At 41.7% G+C, this 16,938-nt stretch overlaps 1 protein-coding gene across 2 annotated transcripts in view; it reads right to left on the bottom strand.

The window, feature by feature from the left end:
* Positions 1 to 4,782: 4,782 nt before the first annotated feature.
* Positions 4,783 to 16,938, bottom strand: part of SLC44A1 (solute carrier family 44 member 1) — a 66,630-nt gene continuing 54,474 nt past the window's right edge. Inside the window, exons 14-16 of one of the 2 annotated variants that reach the window (XM_064502348.1) lie at positions 15,705 to 15,941; positions 14,069 to 14,149; positions 4,783 to 11,815 (exon numbers count right to left, since the gene is read on the bottom strand). In XM_064502348.1, the coding sequence (XP_064358418.1) occupies positions 11,792 to 11,815; positions 14,069 to 14,149; positions 15,705 to 15,941 (342 nt within the window). In that variant the 3' untranslated portion in view covers positions 4,783 to 11,791. Of the gene's footprint in view, positions 11,816 to 12,897; positions 14,150 to 15,704; positions 15,942 to 16,938 lie in introns of those variants that run through there. The other variant, XM_064502347.1, reaches the window with a different exon arrangement.

Here is a 16,938-nt window from a genome sequence, read left to right as displayed (position 1 = left end):
CTGCAAAAGTGCAGCATTTCTCACCAGTCCTCCTGACAGTTTTCCTTCCAGGACAGGCAACAATGACAGCTTTGCCCCTCCCGCAAAAATAAGACCTTAAGGGAGTGTCTCTCCTGAAGCTCCTTCTGCTGCAAATCCATGATCCTTGGGCTGCAGGGGCTCGTCTGTCTGCCCCTGCATTCACACAGTTTTCCCAGTCACCTCTGTGAAAATGCTTAATTCAAGAGAAAGATGACCTAATTCCTTTTAATTGCCAGCAGCAGTTGTGCTCTTCCAGATTAGCTGTAACTGGTAGTGGCAAGTACTAATACTCACCCTGAAAGAAACACATTGCTGCCATCACTCCAATCATCAGGGCATGGGTAATGATCTGGGATCCCCTCTGGGCTTTCCTGCAGCCCACTTCCGAGGAGGATCTCTGAATTCTGGACATCTCTTCATCTCATTTTACCTCTTATTGCCATTTCCATATCCCATACTTACTGCCTTCAGAGTACCATGGCTGAGGCACTCTGGACCCTGGGGAAAGCTTGTGGTCTTTCACCACACTTCGTGGTCCACTTGCTTTGAACAACAGCTGTCTAGCCCACAGGGCTTGAAAACTTGATGGGTTCTTTTTACTTGTCTTGTTATGCACCGTTCCTAAAATAAACCCACCTAATGATTATGTGAAGGTTGAGGACCCTGGATTATTAACACAATGCTATGAACATAAACATCAGGTTTGTGTACAGTTCTCATCCATCCTCCATGCAGTTTTTGTCTCTTTATTATTTCTGTCTGAAGCTTAGTAGCTTTTCAAGCTGTGCATCTTCTGGGAAACCCAGACCTGTACTCTCCTGTGCTGGGTTTGTTTATCTTTTTTTGATCAAAAGATAATTTGACAAATCTCTCAAATTTTTTCTTCACCACAGAGAGCATGAAGCTCAGATTTGTTCTTCTGACACAGCAGTCCTCCACAGTCCTCCTACCAGGCTTTGTAAAACATACGCAGCAAACTGATGCCTGGAAGTCCATTTACTTGCTCTAGCAACATCCCCACTCCAGGCAACAGGAGAAGCAAGAAATGCCAAAGTGAAGTCAAGTTTTGCTGCTGTCATTAGGGTTTGTGCTATTCTGAGGTGTTTAGAGGGGACACAATGTTGGAATCACACATTTTTCCTCCTGCAGAAAGTAGGCTCTTGCAGTGGAGCTCCTGGCCCAGGGGTTGGGGTATTGCAGGGCTGTGCTTGTGAGAGAGCCCTCGGGAGCAGCAGGGAAGAGAGGATTTGTTTGGGAGACAGGCTTGGAAACAGGAGCAAGGAAGTGCTGTGGTGTTTGCTCCAAGAGCTCTGGGGAACAGGAAAGCCGGAGCATAGAGCACACTATGGAAATCACCAGTAACAGGCTTCAGCGAGGAGCAGTGGCGAGGCCCAAAGCAGACACCACGCTGCAATGACCAGGAGCTGTGATCAGCTGCGGTTCCTGGTTTATACAGAACTACTGCTGGCAGCAGCTATTCACAGCAGGCAATGGCACCACGCAGGAAAGCAGCCTGCTCCCACTGAAGGCAGCAGTGTGGGAGCACTCAGGACTAACCTGCGTTGTCCCGAGAGCCCCAAACCCCTACTGATTTCTCCTCCTGATGGAGGTAGTCCTGGAGAGCTAACCCCACAGAGCAAACAGCGGCAATGATCTCAGTGTCGGGGCTTGAGCCCCCTGTGCCATGGTGCACACTGATTTTAACCCTAGATTCTCCCCTCTTGGGATAAATGGGAGATCTTGCTCTGTCCATGAACAGCAGACTGAGGACAAGCTCTGTTCCTGGCTGTGACAAGGAGGAAGACCTGGTGGGTGAGGAGAAGTGCTCCTTCTCCAAACAGTCTTCCATACCACATGGCCAGGTACCAACAGAAAGAAAAGGCCTTTGTGTGGCAAAACAGAGCTACACTCTGTGCCAAAAAACGGCAGGGCTTATGGTTTATCTAGTACTGAAATAGCCAGGCACTGTTGTTACATGCAAGGGAGAACCACAAACAACTTCAAGCTTACAGGGAACATTTCAGCTGCAGATCTCTGCTACAGTGCAGCATCACTCTGTGCCACCAACCAGTTTCAGGACCCTGGCTCTCATTTTTGATCCCCCCCAAATTCCCTTTTCAGAAGTATGTCCAAGCTTTGCAACCTCAGCCTAATTCAATGCCCTTTGCCATTGCCAAGAGGCATTTTCTTAACTTAACACACAGCCTTACCTGCATCTATTTCATTTATTTGTCCCTCCTCCTGCAGGATCTCAGAGCCTACTAATCTTCGGTGTACTCACCTTCGCAACATCCCCGTCAGCAGGGAAAGGGAGACACAAAGACAGCAAGTGATGAGCCACAGGTTACAGGGGAGGTCTGTAGCGGAGCTGCAGTGTGTTGGCCCCAGGCAGGACCCCAAACCTTTGAGCCATCCTTTGTTTAACCTGGAAGCCCCTGGGACAACGATAGGGGATGTGGCAGGCCCTGCAGTCTGGAGATTGGTAGCCAGACTACCCTGCTCCATCTGACATTGCAAATACCTAGCAGGTGTTTTTGCCCAGAGTTTCTATTCCTCTAGGACTTAGCATTTAAAAGTGGAATATAGCTGTCTAAGGGCTCTCAGAAAAGTAATTTAGACCAAGGAACATTTTATCATTATATCTGACACTCTGGCAGAGTCTCAGGATTGTTCTTTTTTTTTTTTTTTTTCACCCCCGGCAGGGGACAAGGTTCAAGTTTGTGATTTCTTCTCCAGAGCATTATAGTGTGAAATACCTGCTCACCCACTTACTTGTCTCCCACCTGATTACTGTCAGCTGAGGTGGCTGGGTAAAACAATTTGGTAGCTTTTATCATAGGCTTTATTTCTAGCCTACAGTGCTCTAGCAAAGGTCTCAGTAAATCTGCCCTGGCACTGGAATTTCTTCCACTTTAATTTTAGTGTATCTAAGGTAAGCAAGGACTGAGAATTAGATGGAGAATATGACATTATGTGTCAGAAAAAGAAAAAACAGCTTTTTTAGGTGCTCTGTGTACGGGAGTACAAGCTTCATCCATTTCCCACATTCATAATTTAAATGGTAATTAGAAATTCTAAATAATCTCTCCCTAGGCACTAGCTAATCTTCATTAAACATCTAAATACCAGTGAGTAAAACTGGGTCAGCTCCTCAGTGGCCCCCAGTGGGAGAAAGGAGCTGCGTCAGAATCCAGCAGCCGAGAATCTTGCCTTCTCAGCCTGGAAAAGGAGCTGGTTTGCTGCACCGAGGGCTACATGCTGAGGGCCCCATCCTCGAGGCAGGTGAGCTCCTCTGGCAGCTGAGGAGCTGTGCTGCCCTGCAAGCAGGGAGACTCTAATTACTAATGCCAGGGATTTGGTCCTAAGGCTGGCTTTCAGATGTATGCATTTGTTGTGTGCACAGCGTCCGGCCAGTGGGGATTGCTGTGTTGCAGAATTCCTGCGTTTTCAGTTCTAGTCCTCTCTGTCATCTTCTGTCTGTACATCCCCGCTCTCCCTTCTGCTAGTAGCTTCCTGGGTTTTCTTGCCCACTCCCCCGCCCTCCCCCCCACTCTCAGGTTTTATTCCAGTCTCCCACTAAAAATGTCCATGCCCCACTCTACTCTTGCATGTGCTGCTCTCATCAGGCCCATCTTCAGCAACTTCATTTTCTTCTCTTTCCCTGGAAGCCACAAAGCTCTTTCATTTCAGAGCTGGAGCAATCAGCGTTTCAGGCTGTCATTGCTGCAGAGGGTGAGGGGAGCGAAAGAGGCCCTGACTCCTGACACCTGACTGTCCTCCACAAGCAAAACTCAGGCTGGAGTTTGTATAACCTGTACGGTGTGCCTCCTGCCTCCAACACATCTACTGATGCGGAAGGGCATCCCCTGAGCCTCTCTTGCTTCAGGCAAGTAAACCAATCCAGCTGAGTAGCTTCATCCTTAAAAAATCATGAAAAAGACATTCTGAATTTGCAATAAAGAATAATACAAGCAGGAAACACTACTCCATTTGGCTTAAGTCTGTTGAGAAACTGATAACAAAGAAAGTGGAAATTTGTTATGCCTTTTTTGAGGGATAGGAGAGGGGAAGGAATCTTTCTGATCACACATACCTCTGCTAGTAAGACTGTATAGATGCAACATTAGTTGCTTCTATTCACTGTCCATCTTTAGCTTTCCAAGTTCTTTAGAAGAACACCTCTGCAGAACAGGCCCAGCTTCGGAAGCAGGGGCATGTGCAGCACTCTGCAGAAGTGGGGGCTGGTCCTGCAAGAGGTGCTGCACTGAGAAGCGCAGTCTGCATGTCTCTCATAATTGAGAATGGGAGTGCCTTCATCCTTCCCTCCTCTGCATTCCTCCTATACCGTCTCTCTAAAAGGCAAAGCATATGTTATTGGCCAGTCTGGTCCAGATAGCTGTAACAGTCCTGATAGTCCTGAATCCTGGGTATGTACAGGAGAATCAGAGTGTGTGTGATGGCCAACTCCACTTCTATGGTAAGGGCTTAGCAACCTAGTCTGTGTGGGACTGACCTTCCAACACAGTGAAGTGTTATTTAGCAAAACGTTAGCACCACAGTGCTTTTCTTGGCACCTGGACAGCGAAAGAGTGAAACAGTGATGCCCAGTGCTACTGTAGCTTCTCAGCTACAGGCAGGCTGGCATAGAGCAAAGCAAAGCTCAAGCAAAGATCGGGACTCTGCTTTGATCTCAGTGGTATGAGCTGCTATTTGTAAGCGGAAGGGCAGGACTTATTAGTCCATACAGAAGAGACAAATATCTTTCTTATTAAAAAACTTTATTTTGATACATTAAAAAATCTATACATTTCTTAGACTAAAATACAGTTTTGCATCAGTATTCTGGCACAATGTCAGTTTACACAGAAAATCTAAGATTAGATCAGCACTGTTAACTTCCCTTCTCTTCCCGCATTCACAGCTTGCAGTATAAAACATTTCAAGTTCTCAGACAATAAGCAGTGTCACATTTACTTTTCCCATTCCAAAAGGAGGTGGCATTCCACTGGAAAAAGGAGCACTTGTTAATTGATCTTGATTCAGTGTAAGTCACTAACCCAATCCAGCGGGCTGACTGCTCTGTTAGGAGTACATGTAAAGGATGAAAAGCTGGTTTCCACATGATGCTTTCATGGACTATGACAATGCAAGTATTATTCGCGCTACTGCCAAGCCTTTAAAATCTATTCAGAAGATTCTCCCTCCTCCCTAGGGTAGTTAGTGTAACCAGCAACACAATCCCATAGTAAAAAAGTAATTCCTTCCTACAGGTAGAGGATTACGCCTTCTTTCCTGCTTTGAAACTCCAGAGCAAAATGAAAGCAGGACACAGTGGCTGTGGCTGCGAGATGTCAGCAAAATGGAATATGAATTTTCTTAACTGCTATGAAGATTTTGTGTAATATTTTATACCTGTGAAACCATGTTCTGCATGGCTCCAGCCAGCTTCTGGCAGCTCATTTCTGGCCTACATAAGAAACAAAACAACCTTTTTGCTCCCTCTCCCCGCCAAGGTCCAGCCACTTTCCTCGGGGAGAAGAGGGGACTAAGGCAGACTTGCTGCACTGCTGAGAGCACGCAGCAACGGATGGCAGCGCAGCACAGCTTACAAAATGCCTGGGAGCGGGAGAGAGACCCAGGGTCCTTTCACAGTGTGATATAAAAGGCAGCAGACTAGGGCAGTGTTGGTGTTGGCAGCTACCATTCAGCAGTTCCTCAAGTGTGGAATCAGGCAGTCAAGCGCCTTTTGCAAAGAATGCATGCAGGTGCATGACAGCTTCCCTCTTCTCTATCTTTCTACCTTTTGCCTTCCTGCCTGCCCTCTCAGGGCTACATCCTGAGCTGCTGCATACAGTTCTGGTTCTGAAACAAGTAAGAGATGCATTGTTTTTCACTAGTGCATCCAAGTTCCTAGTCTGCAAATACAGCTGCATGTCTGACTGCCAAGACTTCAGTAGGATTAAAATTAACATATCGGCCAGAAGTAGAGTGACAGCAAGTATCTCGTAAAAACCTACTTTAAAATGGTAAAAAGGAAGTTTTGCAATCACTTTAAACCAGCAGTTTTCAGGTTGGTTTTGTGAGATCCTAGCTGTAAAGCAAACAAGGGGAACTAGAAGTGAAGATCTCCCCTCCTCTCCTTTCCCATGGCTTCAGATCTCTGATGACACTGGTGATTCTGCTCATGTCAAATTTCATACTACAGCTCCCACTGACCAGTAGGAAGGCGCTTAACCTTGCTGATCAGGAGGAATGTGAGCGAACTGAGGGACAGCCTGAGAACAGTGCTAACCCAAGCTGTTTCTCTTTCAAGGAAAGACTCTACTGCTTACATGGGTGTCTGGAAAAAAGCTAAGCTCTGTACCTGTCAGTGATAGGAGCCAATCTCTGGCACTCACCCACTTTTATTGTTGCAAGTGCTAGTCTGAGTGGGACAAGGGAAACGGCTGACTATCTCATTGTCTGCTGCACTGTTTCGCTAATGCAGAAGCCTCTTCACGCTGAGCAGGGACCCATCCCAATAGCAACACTGGAGCACACACAGTTTTTATTTCAGGGTTAAAAATTAAGACTTTCATAGGAACTCAAGTCAGCTCCTAAATTCTGCCAGATTTCAGGAGTATTCAGCATCTTAATGTCATAAAACCTTTCTGAAATACTTACCTGTCCACAGTTTACTCAAGCCAGAGGAGAGGAGCAGCACTTTTACATTGCCAGTGTGTTCTATCACATATGTAGAGAGGCTAAAGTTATCTTTAAACATATTGAAGTTTGTCTAATTCTGCTAAAGTAAACTGGTGCTTTTGCTCTGAGCCCTGGCAACTTTGGTTCTAAGGTGAGTCCCATGTTTCTGTAAAAAGGTACTAAATACTTAAAATACCAAATCCTGCTCAGCCTATTCACACATCACTTGACTGCTGCAGTGAGACAGGTGAGTAGGATCTGATGGTGTTTGCTAGTTTTCTGCTAGTTCTAACTGACCTCTGTCAAATGAATGCTGAGTTTCCAAATAGATGTTTTCAGAAGGATTCATGTGACTTATTGTTCCTAGAAATATTTTCGTAGTTCTAGTATCACTGAAGAGCTTTGGCTTGATTCCATCAGCCTGCAAACACTGCAAGACACATCACAGCTCTGTTCTAGAATAGAAATTCTGCCTTCCATACATGACATCCACATCACAAGAGACAAGTTTCAGCTCTTCTCTGATCTCGCTAAATATATATAAAAAAATCCCCAGATCAGTATTTGCTACAGAGCACAAGAAATACAAGTTTACTAGTCTCCATGATCTCTCTTGTTACATGACAGAAATAACAGCAGAAGTGAAATAGTTGAAATAACATTTAAAAATTAAACATTTAGAGTAGACTTCTGTCGCCCCCAAGAACCAAGCTGAGTGCAAGCAATGCTTCAAACAAGTCTTTTGGGTTTTGTTCTGGGGAACAGACTTTTTTTTTTTTCCACAAAGATGAAATAGGATTTCTGTGGTGATAACGCAACACACGACCAAATTGTTCATGGAACCAATGAACTTGAGACGTTTAGATTTAGAAAACACTATCTGTACAAGCAAAGCCTTGGTTTTAAAAACAAGGACGCTTACTGGCACCTACTTTTAAACCTTAGTAAGGGTAATTCTTAAAGGACTGTGCCATATTCAATACAACATATAATATGCATTAAGAAATAAATGATCACTGCTTCATGATTATGAGTATATACGTCTGCTACATGCATTTTATTCTGACTTCATAAAGTACATTCACAGAATACATTGTAACCATTCACAGCAAACCACTAAAGTGCATGTCATGAGGGCACATTAAATATGTTTTCTCAAATATCGGCTGATTCAAGCAGGGCTTGCCTCTGCTTTGCATCCCCATTTTCTGATGAAAGAGTAAGAGCCGGTATACCCTGCTTGCTCCCTGAAAGGGAGCACTGGAGCAGGCTAATTACCTGCTGTAAGAAAAGCCCTTTCAGAAAGGAATAACCACCCTGAGAAGGTACTGCAAGGAAATGAGGGGAATGACTCTTGGATTAGCTGCTGGGTAACTGGGCCTGTAACTGAGTTTTCCACTTTCGGTTCTCCCTTTTGGGTCACACTTTCCTAATGCAAAAACTCCTCAAGTTACCATGCCAAGTTAAGGCCACCTGTAAAACTCAGTCCTGTTTCTGGCAGCTGGATGTGCTTAGTCTATCTGTGGAGCAGTGCCGAAGCTGTAGAAATGAGGGTCTGCACTCCTAATCACAGCAAGCACAATGATGGGGTGGTATCATGCAAAAACAACAGCAAGTCCTCAGAACTTCAGCTCAGCACCTTCTTCCCCTCCCATTCAGTCCAAGTAATATCCTGAATCATTGCTTTAGGAAGGTGATGAAGTGTGTGCTAAGATCAGTGCGAAAAAGGAGAGCTGATACTCTGCCACTTGGCACTCCTTTGCTGAGAAAGCAATATATATATATACATATGAGAGGAACAAAGATTCTCGAGGGCTGGAAGAAACAATAAAGACCTCACACTGCTCAGCTTACAAATAAAGTGCAGGACAAAATAGTGTGAAAAATAAGATTTGAGAATTTAAAAAATGGTGCATTTGTTTTCCTTTGAAGCCTGACTGGAGATTATGATCCAGACTGTCTGCAGGAACTGGTAATCACCTTGGCTCATTTTTTTGAGCCCAAATTATCTGGCCTGAACCACTAGCCCTCAAGCACTGCTTGGATCTGTGGACCTTTCAAGGAGATGATTTCTCTACCTTAGCTGTCTCATCTACTCCCTCTGCAGTGTTATTCCCAGTGCAGAATCAGCATTACTCTCCAGTCAGAGCTTCTCACAAAGCAATCCATATACCTGCCTAGAAAACCAGCTGGCATGTAGAATATTTAGTCTATCACCCCCAGCAGCCCACAGCACCTCTACTGCCAACCAAAGATTTACATTCAAAGTGTTCTCCTATTCTACTATCCCCATTAGCGAAGGAAAGGAAAGCATTGTCTAAATTTGTCCTGAAAAGTTCTCTCTTTGGACTTCAGTTTTCTACTTATCTTCTTGCACAAGACAGGGCTGGAAGCACACAGCTTGTAGTTTTGTTGCAAATAAGCTTCAAAGAACATCCAAAAGCTTTAAAGGGCCACTAGAAAGACTTACATGTAGATGAAATACATTTTGGTATGGCCACTTTGTAACTGACAAGCTCTGCATGCCAGGTAAATGCTCAAGAACAGTGCACAAGATTTTATTAAAAACTCCATAATGATATAGATATATCACCCAAACATTACAGCTACCCATAGAAAAGTGTTGCTTGTATCTTTTAAACACCATGTAAATAAAAGAAATTTATTTGTAAAACAGGATAAACTGTTATAAAACTGGTGCACAGTCAAGTTATACAAAAATACAAAATTTGTTTCCAATTGCTGTCCTGTTATGAATTAAGAGAAAAGCCCCCCCCCCCCCCCCAGGACTTCCAGTGAGCAGAGAAAACAAGCCTGTGGAATGTGTCATGGCAGAAATATGAGGTCAAAAATGAGCAGAATCCAAAGCTTCAGTAACTTCCAATAACCTCCAAACTTCCAAACCGGATGGAAACCACGGTTTCTCTGGAGCAACTGGGTAGGTGGTAAGTCTCCTGGCCTTGAAATCCTATTCCTAGGATTCCTCTGAGCCAGTTTTAAATTTCTGTTGCCAAACCCCACCAATCTACACAAATGCTCAGTGGCCATGGCACTCTCAGCCACTGGTACAGCAGAAATGCCTTCTCTCCACACACTAGCGGCTGCTCCAGTGCTTCTTCTAGGTAGCCTGACAGATAATCTGCATTGAGAGGCCTCATCAGTACTCCAGCTTAAATCCTAGGTTGAAGCTCTAGTCCAGTTAACACTTAAACAGATGTGTAACTTACATACAACTTGCATAAGCTCCAGACAGCTCTCCTCATGTCAGTGGAACTACAGATACTGTTCAGTTAACAAGTGCCTAAGTACTTCAAGGATTAGATCTTAAGTCCTCTTGCCCTCCCCCTTAGCTACCATTTATAAATGTATTTTTATTTTCATTATTTTCATACAGTGTGGTTTCTATGATATGAAAAGAGTAAATCCTTTTAACTGACTTACTGAAAGAAGCCTAAATAAGTTTAAGTACCAAATTACTTACAGAAGCAAAAGTGAAATATTTCACTATTGCCAAAAGTTAACAGCACTATTAGTTACATGATAAAAAAATGCTTTGTCAGTAATTTAGAAGGCTGGTCCTCTGAAAGGAAGCACATAAAGAACCACTTATTAAATCTTGATGACATGAGTGGTAAATTTCTCTACCTACACAATTTCTCTACCTAGACATACCGCTCGACTTCATTTGCAAAGTTTCTGTAAAAGGGCTTCTCTCTTTCAAAAAATTTTCTTGAATGGAGTGATCAAACCATTGAGGCATTATTTATTTGTACAGAGCTTATATTTAGTGCAATAAGTTTAAAAATTCTGCTCTGAAATAGTAACTTTACATTAACAAAAATATTTTTCTTAAAAAAATTGTAACAAAAGGAGTATATAGCATAGACAGATCATGAGTTCTTAGCAAATACACTTTTAAGCATTTACCATTACTATACACTGAACAACTGAATATTAGCATTCATATCTGGTGAGCTTCCAGAGTGAAAATAAATGTAAATATCTAAACATAAAAAAAGAGCATGTTCCCCTGTGGTTATGTGATAACTTTAGGTAAATATTCCGGCAGTGACACTTTCAAAGAAATGTTTCTCTGCCCTTTCCTGTTTTACCCACCTGTACAGTACACACAAATATGGATGAAAAACAGGCAAGGAATGGCCCCTTCCACCTCCCAAAGCTCTCCAGTATTAGATGAAATAAAGCATATACAGTACTTTTTTTGTACAGTAAGAGAGTTCATCTCTCTTCCAATCCCCAGTATCATTACATCTAGTCATGAATTAATCATGAGTATGGCTAAGACTGAGCTTTAATAATCTGTTAATTCAACTGCTCATATGGAAAATCCATACTTTTCAAAAGAGCACTGCTGAAGTGCAAAGGAGGCTACTGAAGTGAGGGTGGGGGGGAGAAGGTTAAGTAAGGTAAAACAGGAAAAAATTGCATATAAAACTGATCCCCATTTTCTAGTTTCTGTAAGCAAGGGCTCCCACACACCTAAATACCTGAGGAGTTGGTTATTGTGATATATGATACTGAAACAAAACTACATGTCTCCCTTTGTGCCCCACCAGGGCTGTAAGGTAAAATGTCTGCTTAAAAATCAATTAGAATTGAATTAACTCTCACTGAAACCATCTTTTAAAAACCTAAATTTGATTTTTTTTTAATTTGAAGGTTTTACTCATAATTGTCCTAAATTTAATGTAAATTTAAACAAATCAAACACAAAATTCTCAGCACATTTGCAGTTTCATGAGAAATCTGATATTTGATTCTCTGAACCCAATCATTGTTTAAGATCATCTTTACAATGATACCTCCTCCAGATTGTAAAATATCAAGCAGATAAGAATCAACATTTCCATGACCACAATGAATAATTAAAAAATGATAAAGCTGCTTGTAAAAGCCACCCGTATGAAAAGAGTACATGTTTCACAAAAATAATTGTTAAAAAAAGTATTAAATCCCTGTTCCTTTTCTCTGATTTTGGCTGTTTTTATATATATATATATATATGTATATATGTATATATATTCTGTTTTGGAATGTCAATGGGTTCCATAATGGCTGGCTAGTTTCAAGATGAACTTGCTCCAGAGGCCTAGAAAACAAAGTCATACAGTACAGTCTTAGACAAATGCGAAAGGATAAGGAGAAAATGAGTCAAAGGGGTCACTGCAAATTGTGAAAAAAGAAGTGTGAAAGATTTTTTTTCTTGCACCTTGACAGTCTCTTTGGAGACAGAAGGTCCTAAATGGAATACTCCTAAATGGTTCCTCACCTGTGCTATTAATACCTATTTAAAATACAACTGTATTTTGGGAATTTCACTTTTAGAACAAACTGTCATGCCTAAGAAATATCCGTGTTTAGAGAACTGAGGCAAAACAGGACAGACTCACTTTTTAAAAAAGTTTCATTTAATCCTAAGACACCTAATTTTGAGATCGTAGGCACTACTATTACAGAATATACTTATGATGACCCTATTCTGAAGGTAAGAGAGGCCTTTATCAATGCTTCAGGAAAAGGTATCAGAAATTGCACAGAGGGAATTCCTGCTACCTACATTGCATCCAAATCTTGTCAGGAAGCGAGGTCCCAAAATTTCAGACCCTACACCGTGGGAGCTGAACACCCCAAAACTGAAGACCATTTGAGAAAATAAGGCTCATCAGTTCCAAAGATGACTATTGAATGAGCAGAACTGTGAGTATGTCAGCATGTGACATTGAGGCTGAGTGTCCCAAGGGCTCAGCATCCCCCAGCAGTCGTAGCAGGACTTCCAGTCATTGCCAGGGTTGTGTGCCTAGAGTCAGGTTTCTAAAAGAACAAAAAGACCCCTGACTTGCAATTGCTTGGTTTGTCTTTTTGCAAGTGGGATGGATAGATGTTTTAATATCCAAGCTTTAGGCAGTCAAGTACAAAAGCTTGGGTAGCAGTCTGTGCTAGCTGAGGAGAACATGAGTGGGAAACCACTTAAGGTAAGCCAACTTTCTGAATTAGAGGTTAAGATAAAATTTTGAGGTGAGATTTTTTGAGCCTATCACTAGAGGATGTGCAAACCCAATTCTCAATCATTCTAATGGCAGCTTTACATTTACAGTGCTTAAACCACTCTGAAAATCCCAACATTAGTGTCTCTTTGTTCAAGCAGAATTAATCCCTGAAGGAAACAGTAAATGAGCATAGAACTATTTTATAAAATTTAAAAACACAGCAGCATTTAGGCATAAGCAAATCTAGAGACTGGTATGTTATAATGAATAGCAAAACACGCAAAGCTAAACATCTATTGTTTCTAAAGCAGGAACTCATTCCAGCTAGGTCAAAAAGTGCTCATGCAACATGGCTTCACATACATCATAAAAAAAAAAGTCTACTATTAGCATACATTTGGATTCCATGAGTTGAAAAAAAAAGGTTGTCCACTTGGTAAGGAACTGAGTCAAGCCCCAAATATTCTGAGAAACTAATGAAGGAATACTATTTTATTTTACAAATCATATTGCAGAATGACAAATCATACCTTGCCCAGCCTGGCTTCTCATCATAGGCTCTCAGTTCTCCACCTTCCAAACTCATTCTCCTATACTGATAACTGTATTATCTGTACCATTTACAGCTGTTCCTTATTCCAGGCTACTCAGACATGCAACGCCTTCCTAACAGGCACACCATAAGTAAAACAGGCTGCAGAAGCATAAATGATGCATTGTTCACTGTCTCTGTATCTGACAGTGTGAGATGGAAAGAGCACACAAGAGACAAGCAACATAAGTAGTTGGCAATAAAAACAAACAACTAGGAGAAATGTCATTTAAGCAGGTTGAAAGGAATCACTGTATCCAACCCCTTGGCACTGTATAAAATAATTTGGTGAGAGCTTAAATGCCTGGTCCTACTTTGCAACAATGGATGTGCCCAGTAGTGTTCTTCAGGCTCTTACACTGAATGCAAGATGAGCAAGAATTGTTTAGTTCAGCACTGTAAAGTAGATTAAAGTCAGAATAGACTAATGAATTCCAGAGTCATCTTATTCTGAGAGTGCTCAGCAGTGGGGGCTGTCTGTGTATATCACCTAGCATACACTACTAATCCTAATGAGATGATACTGCTTTTGTTTCATATGACACAGTTCCTTTCATCTTACTTTTACAGGAGATGGTCTCAGCTGTGACAAAAACTCTGCCATCCAGGTGATAGGCAAGCTCACAAACAGAAAAAGCAGAACATCTTGAGTGATACAGAGAACAAAAACTTCTCCTGAAGAAGTGCAGTCAGTAAAGACAAAGAGGGAGAGGAAGTAAAAGTGAAACTCTTGGAGGATCGCCACCTCCTCATCTGCACCTACCATTGGTTTTAGCTCTCTGCCCTCAGCTCCACCTCCCCGGCCAGTTTCTTTCATAGATTTTCTACTATTCTCCACAAACTCCTGAAAAACAATAATAAAGGGATATGCAAACATCTGCTCTAGACACAAAACTTCACAAAGATGCAACATGTGAACACAAATGTGAACATGCTTCTCCCACTTCTTTTGGTCAGACTTCTCCACAAAATATCAGGAGCCAGACACAAGGGTCTCCCTCACCTAATTCCGAAGAACTGGAAGCCAGACAGATTTTTGTGTTTCACATTTATCACACAACACTCTCCTTTATGGGAAAGAGATGTAGGAGTGTGACTGTCACAAAAACAAAGATCCCAGTTACTGCATCCATCCTGTGAACACTGTGGAATGTGAGAACTCCATTAAACAGAAGAACTTGGAGTTTACTACTTGCAAAACATTGTTGATTTCCCTAACTTCTCTCAATGTGGCCGCTTAAATTTTTTCAGATCTGAACAACCAATTAATTATATACTCTTCCACTAAAGAGATTAACAAAGGTGCTAATTTTGCTTTTGCCTTTTATTGTTCCCTCTCTTAAAGGCAAGCATTCTGTAGCAAATTTCAATAAATTTTAGGCTGACAGTGTTTTGTGATCCTTTTGACTAAAGAAACCTGCAACGCTTTTACGATTTATCTGTGTTCTCTTTCTAGACAGGATGCTTCATTTTACTCTTATTCTGTGCTAAAAAACAATTTGTCAGCTGGGATCTTCCTTGTTATATATTCTAGATTCTGTAGTGTTTTACCAGAATTTTAAATTTAAATTCTTATGACACTTTTCCAACAAGAGGGAAAAAAAGATGTTAAGAAGTTGTAAGAGTTTTCTTCTAGCCTACAACACTGAGGGGTACATTTTACAGGGAGATCTTCTGTGGTTGCCACTTAAAATAGAAAAAAATAGATCAAGAAAATAACCAACTCAGCAATGAACTGTCAGCCTAATGATGGCCTCAGGAGCAGAATTTTATATCTTGATCTCTAACTAGAATGAATATGGGATAAAATGGAATCAACAAATAAGAAATGAATTCTGCAAAGGGCTTTTATGTAGTATCCAGGCTCCAAAACTGTAGGATGAATGTAAAAAATCTCTTGTTTCAAAGTGACACAGGCTGAGAAGCATGCTTGGGTCTCTGTCCTTTTAAAAGAAGAAGAAGTCTAATGTGATTACTATTTACATGTGTTTGTGTGTGGGGAGAATAATCTGCTATTTGCTCTCTTCCTCTTCCCACGAGGAGGTCCTTCTTAGGAAAGTGAAAAAAACAAACCCTTTCCCCTGGTTTTTCTTCTTTCTTTTTGGCAAAAATACGTTTACAATAAATGATACCTATGGTAATGATTCTGTAAGAGGACACTCCATCTGACAGCCAGCAAATAGAAGCCAGCAAAAGTGATGCTAAAAGGGGGAGGCATCATTGCTTACCTGATACTCACACTACTCCCTTTGCTTATATCAAGTCATTAACAAGACAGAAAGGTAACCCAGCTAAAGCAAATGACAGTTTTCCGCCCAGCTGGAAAGCCCATCCCACTCTCGAAATATCCAGCTTATGGAAGCATATCCTTAGATTTCAGGGAGTGCTGGGAAACTTACCATGAGAACTTTATCCATGTAGAATTCCCTACCAGGGCTTCCATCATTGTATTTTGTATCAATAGCAAAACATAAGAAGAGGACATCAACAACCATTTCATAGATGGAAAGGAAGCAGTGAGCAACCAGGAATGCAAAGAGGCAGACAATGATGAGTGGCAGCACCCAGATGGTGTAATCTCGTTGGTAATTTAGCAACATAATCCCTGCCAAACCTGTACTGCAAACAATCAAGACCTGAAGGGGAAAACAGAAAACAATTCTAATGAACAATTCTAATGTCAGAAGCCCTTTAATTTTTTTTTTTTTGACCTATGCACTTCTTGTTTTGCCAGGGCTAGGACTGAGGGTTGTAGGTGCTTGTGGAACAAAACCTTTACCTCCTCAACCTCCTGTATCCTTTTGTGTAAATGACACTTTATCAATGGCCCAGCATTTGAGTATCAGACTGATTTCAATCACATCTTCAATGTAAGAGGCATCGTTCAGAACTCCAATATCATGCTGTCATCATTCTAGTGTTATAGTGCCAATTATAAAAACACCACAAGCAGATGCCACTAACCAACTAATGTGTTGTTGTTTGTGGTTTGAGGTTTTGGGCAGGGAGGGAGAGAGTAGGTTTTGGGCAGGGAGGGAGAGAGTATTTTTCATTCTGCTGGAGGAAACAACTTAGCCAAAACATCTCCTGAGCTTGTGTTATCACATTCTCATCTCTACACAGAGAAAGTAGATCAAAATTAATGTAAGGCACTTACATTACACACCGATGTGTAATGTACTAAAACTACTGTATGTATGTCTGTGGCCCTAGCAGATGTTTCACTGGGTACCATTTTGGTCTTTGAGAATGACAAAGAAACTAAAACAACTGCCATGACCACTCAGCATTTTGAACATTTTCTGAACCTTTTATTACAAACAGAAACTAAACCCACCAAAACATTAAATGCACCAGCTTTATTGTATTATGAAAATGCTGGATTGGACTGGTAGCACCACCAGGCTGGCAGCCTAAGGACTGTTTAGCTGATACTATTTTTGGTATGCTGCACTCTTCATTTAAACACTTCTGTCACCCTTGCATTTCTCTAATAATTGGAAAGCCATCTTCTCAGAGATGCGTTTCTGCACTGTGCATTTTATGATCTCCCAGCCACCTTTATCTTTATTAGGTGTTTCTTTCTCCTCACATTTCATTGATTTAATTACTGAATTAGAAGTTCAGCCCACA

Source organism: Dromaius novaehollandiae, chromosome Z, assembly GCF_036370855.1.
Source record: "Dromaius novaehollandiae isolate bDroNov1 chromosome Z, bDroNov1.hap1, whole genome shotgun sequence".
Taxonomy (NCBI): domain Eukaryota; kingdom Metazoa; phylum Chordata; class Aves; order Casuariiformes; family Dromaiidae; genus Dromaius; species Dromaius novaehollandiae.
Note: the sequence above shows the minus strand (reverse complement) of the source record. Positions and strands in the feature narration are given on the sequence as shown.